This window comes from Phalaenopsis equestris, unplaced genomic scaffold, assembly GCF_001263595.1.
Source record: "Phalaenopsis equestris unplaced genomic scaffold, ASM126359v1 Scaffold000278, whole genome shotgun sequence".
Taxonomy (NCBI): domain Eukaryota; kingdom Viridiplantae; phylum Streptophyta; class Magnoliopsida; order Asparagales; family Orchidaceae; genus Phalaenopsis; species Phalaenopsis equestris.
In genome coordinates this window covers 503971-513756 of record NW_018164720.1, presented here as the reverse complement: position 1 = coordinate 513756, position 9786 = coordinate 503971, and the positions used below count along the sequence as shown (strand labels likewise).

The 9786-nt window shown below is 34.1% G+C and overlaps 1 protein-coding gene across 2 annotated transcripts in view; it reads left to right on the top strand.

Annotated features, from left to right (window-relative positions):
• LOC110024911 (adenylyltransferase and sulfurtransferase MOCS3-2) overlaps positions 1-9786 on the top strand; it is a 71326-nt gene that overhangs the window by 47890 nt on the left and 13650 nt on the right. For both annotated transcript variants that reach the window (XM_020725106.1, XM_020725105.1), the window contains exon 10: positions 6005-6123. In XM_020725106.1, coding sequence (XP_020580765.1) covers positions 6005-6123 — 119 coding nt within the window. The remainder of the gene's footprint in view (positions 1-6004; positions 6124-9786) is intronic.

The following is a 9786-nucleotide window of genomic DNA, read 5'->3' as shown; positions in this document are numbered from 1 at the left end:
TGTAATTAACTATAGGAGCTTGCCTCTATAGGGAACTTGGCACCCAGATAAAATAAACCCTATTTAATCTTTGTATTAAATAGGGGAATTTGTCGGTCATATATAAAAGGTTCGCAGACTAAACGGATGTCACAAATCTCTTAGTTTGCTGGATTGGGTCTATCGCCGAGGTCTACACTTATCTTTCGGGAGGGTGTAGTATTCGCGGTATCAGGCACGATTATGCAAACTATTGGACGAATGAGATCCATTTAGTCTCATTTTTCAAAAAAAAAAAACTAAAACACACTACTTTTAAAACTCAAACTATATATCTTTTATACTTAAATTAAATCTCAAAAAATTATTTTCATATACCATATTTTCATAACTAATCAATCGAAAAAAAATTGACCGACATTGGCGACTTCATGTTCTAATGACCCTGACTCATCACAAGCAATAACCATTCAGCAGATTATGCGAATTCTGGAGGTAACTCCAGAAATTTATGAAGACATGTTGTATTTGTTCTCTATGAAGCTGCTTGAAGACCCACCCTGAGAGAGTTTTTCATGATAATGACCCTTGACCATAGGGTGCATTATTTACGTTATTTTCATGCGAATAGGGACACTTGAGTGACACTTGAATTTCATTTTATTCTAGTTGGACATTTTATATTGCTTTTCGATGGGTCGCTGTCCATTTTGCTTTGGATTTTTTTTTCATCGAGACGTTGTTAATGCTCATTTGCATTTTTATTTTTCATCATTTTATTTTGTATTTGCTTCTCCAATTTACTTTGCATGTGGTGTTTGTTTATATAATTATATGATAGTAACTAAATCAATGATTCTTATGCGTTAGCTTCATGAATGCAAATAGAGAAAGACGCAGAAGGAGAATTACAGCTGCAGTGTGTTTGATGTATGAGTATTATAACTCATACATAACACACTCTCCTTTCATGATGTCCACGTTCATTGGTGACAAGCGAGTTGGGGAGTTGTTTGCAGACCACCCAACAAGATTCAACAATATGTTCTGTATGTGACAGGCCGTATCATAGATCTTTTGGAGAAACTACATAGAAGTCATGAACTTCATGACTCTTCTAAGATGACTTCACGAGAGTGTTAGCATTAACCCTCTACATATTATCACATAATGAGTCTATGAGAGGAGTCATGGAACGATTCTAATACTCATCTGAAACAATGTGTAGATATTTTTCAGTTGGGTTGAATGCACTCGTTAGTTTTTCATTACAAGGCATCAATCCAACTCACCCAACATTCGAAAGGATTCCCATAGAGATTTTGCATGATGTGTGGTATATGTCATATTTTCAGGTAATTTTACTTATTTATTACAGTCAGTTTTCAAAATTAATACAGTAATTTGGTTAACCTTGTTTAACTTTTTAGAACTGTATTGGAACGATCGATGAAAAACGCATGGATGCGCATGTTCCAAATAATGAAAAGATTGCATTCATCGGGCGATGTAGTTCACCAACGTATAATGTCATGACTGTATGTGACTTCAACATGTGTTTCACTTTTGTTATGGCCGGTTGCTAGGGCAGTGCACATGACAGTCAAATTTTCAAATTTGCAACACGAATTAAGAATTAAAACTTTCTTCATCCACCCTCAGGTTTACTTGAGACTGAACTAGTCAGATATTGTTTTTACTATAATACTAATAATTGTATTATTGTCAGGTAAATATTATTTTGTCGATGCTGAATATCCGTTATAAATAGGGTATCTGAAGCCATATCCTGATACGAAGTATCAATACCTAACTTTGAGAGAGTAAAAAATATCACTCGAGGCAGAAGAGAAATGTTAAAAAAGAGACACTCCTTATGCGGTGTCATTGAAAGGACATTTAGAGTTTAAAGAAGAAATGTGGCATAGTGTGTGATATGCCTATATATCCATTTCTCATACAAGTACAAATTGTGCTTGCCACGATGACTCTTCACAACTATAATTGGCGACATCCTTCCGACAATGAAATTGACTTCAGTAGGGCTAATGAAGATCAGTCACATCTCCCTATTGTGACTTATGAATATCGTTTTGGACAATTTTTATTATAGGCTGCAATTTATGTGCCTGAGACTTGCACTCAAGATGGGTATGGTTAAAGCGAGATGGTAGAGTTGAGGAAACAAATTACAGATGTTATAGTTGGAGGCTGAATGGAGGGAGTTCCTCTTTTTTTGTTGTTTTATTTTTCATGTGTGTTGAAAACATTTACTGTTTATAATATCAGTATTTTATATAAGTGATGTATTATTTTTTTCTTATGCATTTAATATTTGTTGTATCAGTATTTATAGAAGTCATTTATATTTCTTTTATGCATGTATTCTTTCTTACTTGAATGGTTGATGTGACAATCGTGGGCAATAAACATAATCAATTTTGCATGTTATTTTTGTGAGTTCTGGAGGTCTATGATGAAACATTCGACCTTAAGGGTTCTTCTGGATGGCTTATATGTCGTTATTGGTTCTTGTCACATCTGAAATCTCAATAAAGGTAATCGAGTTCCTCTTCTTTTTCAATGCTATGGTTTTTGACGTTCTTCTATTGGTTCTTGTCACATTTGAAATCTCAATAAAGGTAATTGAGTTCCTCTTCTTTCTCAATGTTATGGTTTTTGACGTTCTTCTGGACGGTGTTTTTTTGGTAATATGCATATGTGACACATGAGTTCAATATTACGCGGTTGAAAGACAACCAATAATTATTTTTTTAATAGGTATGTCGTTTTCTTGTAATGATAGATTTGTGGTTTTTATACTATGTTCTCCGAGATCTCACAGCTGCATAAAACTTTAGTTGTTCACTCATATTATTAATTTTTACTAATTTTACATCTAAGGTGTGTCCTTTGTGTTTTTAAGTTTTAAGGAAAGATAAGCTCGAGGAATTTCGGTCTCACCAGAGAGTTGTACTGCTACTACATATTACAATGTTCCCTGTTTACTTCGCGACAGTTATATGACTAAGAGAGATAGTTTTACAGGTGTTCAAGGAGAAAAACAGAAAACTGTGACTTTTTAGGTTGACGGATGAGTTGGAGGATTCCACCGTAAAGAGTGATCATACGTTGAGAGTTTTCTTAGAGGACGGATTATCTCATGACATATGCTAGCTGTATCTTAAAAATAATATTTACATATTATTAATTGTTATTTTAGCAGTTCTTTTTAAATTTGATAGTCTTGCTACTAACCGTTTAGTGAGGTGTCTTTTTTTTATGCAATGTTCGAACTGGATATTTGCTTTTAAAAATGAAATATGTAATATAACAGTTTTGTTATATACAACATTACAGTATAGCGGCAGCATGATCATTTGTCCAGCAGCAACTGCAACACAACTGTTTTAAAACTGCAAAAAATAAACGGACAACCAGCTTATCAAGCAGCAGCTTCTGAGCAACAACTTTTAAATAAGCTTCAGTTGCACCAAATAGACCCAAAATCTATTGTTGGACAACAAGTTTGAGCTTTTTGGCTTTTGTTCTTATTGAAAACAGTGAGGCGGGACAAATAGAGTGGTATGTGTAGCAAGGAGGTTCCCCATCTATTCATGAGCAAGATACCGAGGAAGATGCCACGATACTCCTAAAGTAGAAAATCAGAGATTTCAATTTCCATAATATTCAAAACTAAGCAAAAGTCTGAAAAAAGAAATGACAATGCATAAATAGTTCTTTTACAGAAAGTAACCTAATTAGAAATAGAGAAATATGAATGAAACGGAGAAGAAAAAAAATCAGCTGAAATTGATTAGGTGCTGTATCTAGGGCGGGATTTCCTCCCGCAAGCACGCGACCATTTGGCTTCAACACCTGTGTCAATAGGGTAATAAGATTGGGAAAAATCATGTTTTGTATTAAAAAAATAATTTGATTTATGCCACTACAAAGCTATATTATGGCGGCAAATTTGTGCTAGGTTAAATAATTGAGAAGTGTTGAGAGCTTTTGTAGTATCTTATATGGTTCTTAAGCTATCTTGCGAAGACATAGTTGGATACTTCAACCATTGATTTGCTGTGAATTTCAGAGAAGTTTTGTATGTCAATGACTCAATACTATTTATTAATGAATGTGGGAAAGCAACCTAGTTGTGGAGTGATCGGAGTGTTTTCAAGCATATGTTTATATCAAGGATCAATATTGATGCAATATTTTTTTTTATATTGTTTATTAGGTTGCTTGCCAAAATGATTCAAAAGGAGGTTTCTTGTTGCATGGTCTGGACATGATTCTCCTAAGCAATATACCTCTTTTTAAGTGTCACACTAAAACAATGGAGGAAATTTTAGGAATGACTCGAGATCTGGAGATGAAAGATTAGATACATGATGCCATAAGTTTTGAGTACATTGGATCTATCATACAAATAATGCAATATTGGGATATAACCTTTTAAAGGTTTTTATATTTATAGTAGAACGACCAACTAATTATATGATATATAATTTTAGTGAAGCTAAAATTGATAAATACAAATAAACAATTCTTGAATATTAAGCGAAATTTAGATGTAACAAATTTTAATATCTTTGTTCTATCATATATAATGATGCAATTTTGGTGAGATTATATCTTTTGGAGTTAACCCAAAGGCCTAAAATAACTAAGTGCATATTATTCAATCAGATGATGTAATAGAGTAAAAATTACGCTATAGATAACTTCAATTTCTTTCACTATAAATAGTGTGAAAGGATTCATAAAGTGGACAGCACAGTTAGGGATGAGGATTAATGAGGATGAAACTAGTCGGTGCTATCATGTCTCGTGGGCTCAATTGTTGTGCAACAAAGAACTTGACGATGTTGACTGCAGCAAAATGAAAATTTTGAAATATGGTATACCTTTGAAGGATAAGATCAAATAATTATATTAGAGAGATGTCTGGAGTACATAATTGTAATATTGACTATGGTGGTTTCAGCATGTAAACTAGAAGGAAATAGATGCATCAATCAAGTTGGTGTGTGGAATTAAAGCTAATGGAGTGTGAAGAAATTAGTTTTAGACCATGGATAGAAGTTGTGAAATAAAATTCACACCCAAAATACTTTAGATCTTGTGCATCGCTTTTTAAAATTAATGAATGAAGGAGGATTCATCAAGTCCGCCATAAATAGTTAGGACATGGCTAAGTTGATTTTGATCAATTCGTTACATTTTTGGCTGAAGGAAACCCCTTTGTTATTACATAATTATCTACTTTGAAACTATTAGGGGCTGACATTTAGTTGATGAGGTAGCTATCACTCTGTTTTTAAATCAAAGCTCTTATGCCTATGGGCTGCCAAGTGTGCTTTCTTTGAATGTTTCATTTTGGGCTTGTGATCAATTTACTAAATTTTATTTGTCCTGGGCTTCCAAATCTTCTTAGCATCATCCGTGAAAGACTTGATGTAGCTCTAGTGACAAACAAGATTAGAGAGAGTCTTCTTAGATAATTTGGCCTTATTAAAATCTGGTTAGGAAAGTAGATGTTTTAAATTTTACTCAAGTTAAAAAAGGTAGAGGTAGACTTAAAAAGACTCGGGTATGTTGTATAAAAAATGATCTTAATTTATTAGATAGGACACAATGGGGAAAAAGGATTCATGTAGCCGGCCCCACTTAGTGGGATAATGGTGTGTTGTTGTTGTTGACATTCTCCTACTATACTTTATGGGATCAACAATTTGGGTTGCTTCATTGGAACTTTGAAAGCCACTTGATTTTCCAGAAATAATCTTTCAACAATGCGAGGTAAAGATTCTACCAAAATCTCTCCAAGCCCCATTATGATGGAGCCTTAATTTTTAAGTATATTAGATGTTGTTTTCTTTGAACGATTCAAAGTTCTTATTCTTACGTATTGGCATTTGGGCAAACCATTTCTTTTCTCAAGACTTCAATTTGCATTGTTAATGTGAATGTATTTTGATGCCTTAATGCTGAAGCCAGCTCCATTTTCTCTTACCAGTTCCTGGTGCGATTGGCTGTCTTCAAGCTCTGGAGGCAATAAAGGTTGCCAGTGGTATTGGTGAAACCCTATCTGGAAGAATGCTTATTTTTGATGCACTCTCATCTCGTATCCGAGTAGTATGCTACTTAACCCTTCACTTTTTATATATTATAAAACTGTTAATTTTGTTTTAATGATCTACTTAAGGATAGTTGCCTCTAACTGATGAATGAATACTTGTACAATATCTGTTACTAAAAGCGCAAAAAAAGTACCGTGAGCATAATTAAGGCTCCACAAAAAGATTTCAGTATGGTATTTGTTAGATTGAAGAATTTTTTGGTGGAATTGGAAATATGAACTTTTTGTGGAAAAGCAATTGCATGCCCGAATTGCTTCCCCCTTCCTCCCCACAGTTGTGTTGTCAAATTCTTAATTATATCCTCAATCCTGTCTGCATCAAAAGCTGTTTTCAATTTACTTTATCTGAGCAAGTTTGGTTTTTCGTTTAGATATGCGTTGCTTCTTTGTTCATCTCACTATTTCTATCACTTGAACTATTAATTCAAAAACTACAATGCTTTTCCTTGCCACACCATAGTGGTTTATTAATTGCAAGTGCTTTTACTTCACCAGCAGTTCATTGCTAGAGTCCAGCTGTCTAACTTCCACTACCCAAACAAAAATCTCCTTCTGAACGAGCTTGAGTGGAGAAACCTGCACAAATCAACATCAAAAATCTAAAATATAGAACTTTTTATAATACACAATGCAAAAACAAAATTAAATTTTAAATTTTGCTAATGCTCGATCTATTAATATAACAAATCAAACTTAAATAATAATAATAAAAAAGAGTTAAACAATCTCACAAAACCAGTGTTGATCATCAAATAAAAACAGATTTCACGTGTATCTCTAAAGATCGAAGATGTTTTGATGCACACTAGAAGTTTCTTTGCTCTTGATGATGATTAGAGAAATTTTCACTAAATTTTTTATTAGCCTACCATCTTATGAAAATGCTCTTATTTATAGATATCATAGTTTCAAATATTATTATTTATTTCTATTATTATTGATTTTTTATATATATATATATATATATATATATATAAATAGATTAATTTTAATTGGTAATCTATTTCAGTGTTTAAATTTTAAGAAATTTGAATCAATATGAGTAATCTTCTTTTCTCAATACTTACGAAGTCCTCAATTCAATTTTTGTAATATTTGAGATTTTCTTTCCCTTTTTCTCAGTATATTCTTGCTTTCAAAATTTATTACAATTGATGAAGATAAAAAAATAAAAATCTGCAAAACTTACGATTTCGTATATATATATATATATATATATAATATTTTCAAGTTCATGTCTAATTATTGACTACATAACAATGATAATTTAGCACAAATTATACAAATCTGACGCATGTAGAGCTCAGCCAACCTCACAAATCTCAAAATTACAAAATTAGACTCAATATTTCTCTTAACTTTGGGCATGCTCCTAAATAAAAATTTACACTTCACTCATTATCTGAATAATTGAATTTTATGGAGTGTGATTGTAAGTCTATCTGCCCTCCCCTGTATGATCCACGTTTTTTCTTTGTCTTCTCATGCCTGAAATCCCTTCCTCTACTTGACCCAGAACTTCCAAACATCTAAGTTCATATCTTTTCACTTTTACACAATAAAAGAAAGATCGATAGTCCACTGCCATCTTTTCATATATCACCATGCAAAATTCAAAAACACACAAGACATACCTCATCAAAATGCTTTTCCTTTTTCATCGACTTCTGCACAGAGCTTCCTTCCTTTTGATGCTCGTCAATACCCCCATTCACAAGCTGATTTTCACTCAATTTCTTCTGAGGATTCTGTAAGTTAGCATTTTCTTCAAGCTTATCCAAGACAACATTGGAAAGTACCTTTGCAGGTTCTTTGAATTCCTGATTGAGTTGTGAAGCTTCGCTGCATGTCAGAACTTTATGATCACAAGTTTCCTTTTCCTCTTCAGCAACGTTTAATGCTCTTTCATTGGATGAAGACCTCTTCCTCTTCTTGTTTGTTGTCGTTTCAACATCAGAAGTGTTCTCTAATTTCTTACTCTTACCTTTCTTCTCATCTTTTCTGCTTCTGTCCACATTTTCTTGTAGATCATTGACTAAGTTATCTGAGTTCACGGATTCTCGATGTTTGGTAGAGGCATAAGCCGCTTCATCATCAGATTTTTTTGTAATCACTTTTTTGATTGACACACAATTCACTCTGCTCCTGAAGTTTCTTAGTAAAACTCTCCTAAATACTACCCCAATGCCATAAAGTATCACCTAATGTTTCTTTTTCTTTTCTACCTTCGAAGGCTTTTCATGATCTTTATTTTCTTCTGTTCTAAGGGTTGTATCCAAGCAAGTGTTTTTAGAATTTTCTTGTCCAAATGAATCAGAGAATTGCTTAATTTTTCTCTTTTTGTCTTTAGTTTGGACATCTTGCTCTTTTCTCTCTCTCTCTCTCTCTCTCTCTCACACACACACACACACACACATATATATATATATATATATTTATGAAAAAATCCAAGGGCTGATATATTACAGATAAAGATACGGATAGGTTTGTATGGGTGGGCCTAAACACCCAACCCACACGATACAACACACACAAAAAAAATGTAAAAGATGGGTACATATAGAAATAAAAAGAAATCCAAAAACCACTCGGGCGCTGAAAAAGTGTGGGTCATCCCAATCTAGCCTTGCCTCTGAGTCTAGTTCTCGGCAGGGATCCAGCTAGCAGATTGGTAAGGTGCTGACCATTACCCGTAGTAACTAAAGTATCATCCATAAGACTCCTGAGCTCTAGTAGATCTCCATTCTTCTTCTTCCTCTTGGAAGTGTAAACTCATCATTCCTCCTCCGAAGAATCCGCCTGATGGGGTAGAGCTGAAGAAAAAAGGATTACCAACAGTAATACCCACAATAGGTTCTACAATATGTGAAGTATGAGTTGCCGCTATACCAGATACTTCTTGAAGAAGTGGAGCTGCGAGGCTTTCCTGATTATCAGTCTGAACACTATCATTTATAGGTAATAGCCCATCAGTATTGTTTTATATGGAGTTTGTAGGTGCCAACATCGCATCACTCGCAGTAACAGTAACAACAGTGTCATGGGGGGGTCCTCAGGTGCAACAGACACCTCCTGTCTGGTAGTATCCTCCTCAGGTGGAACTAAAATGTCCACAGCAGTAGGGTTAGACCCATCCTTATTTACTTTAACCTTAGTTTCAAATTAGGATGAAATTTGTGGCATTTAACAAGCATATGACCAAACATCTTACAGTGGGTACAATATGGGGGTTTGTGTTCCATGATGATTTGTTGCCAATAACTATTATGGATTGTGCCCAACTAGACTTCAGTAATATCAGGTAAAGTAATATCCATTTCTACAAGTATTCTGGTCACCGAGAGTCTGGTTAGGTTGAAAGTAGGCAGATCTAGATTCAAAGGATCATAAGGATGGCCCCAATAGAGTAGAGAACCTGATGGTCAAAAAAATGCAGCTTGAGACCAGGTAAACTAAACCATACTAGTATTGCGGGAGTTTCATGATTTGAATCGAAATTAGGAGACCACTTGAGTAACTTCATTGATTTGCCTTCGATATTAAGATATTCTTGGAAAAAATTCTGGTGTAGTCTTCAACCACTGTTAGTTGGATCAACACATGTCTCCTATCTATGAATCCCACTTTCCACTTGCCAGCTAGCTTAAGATCATCAACAC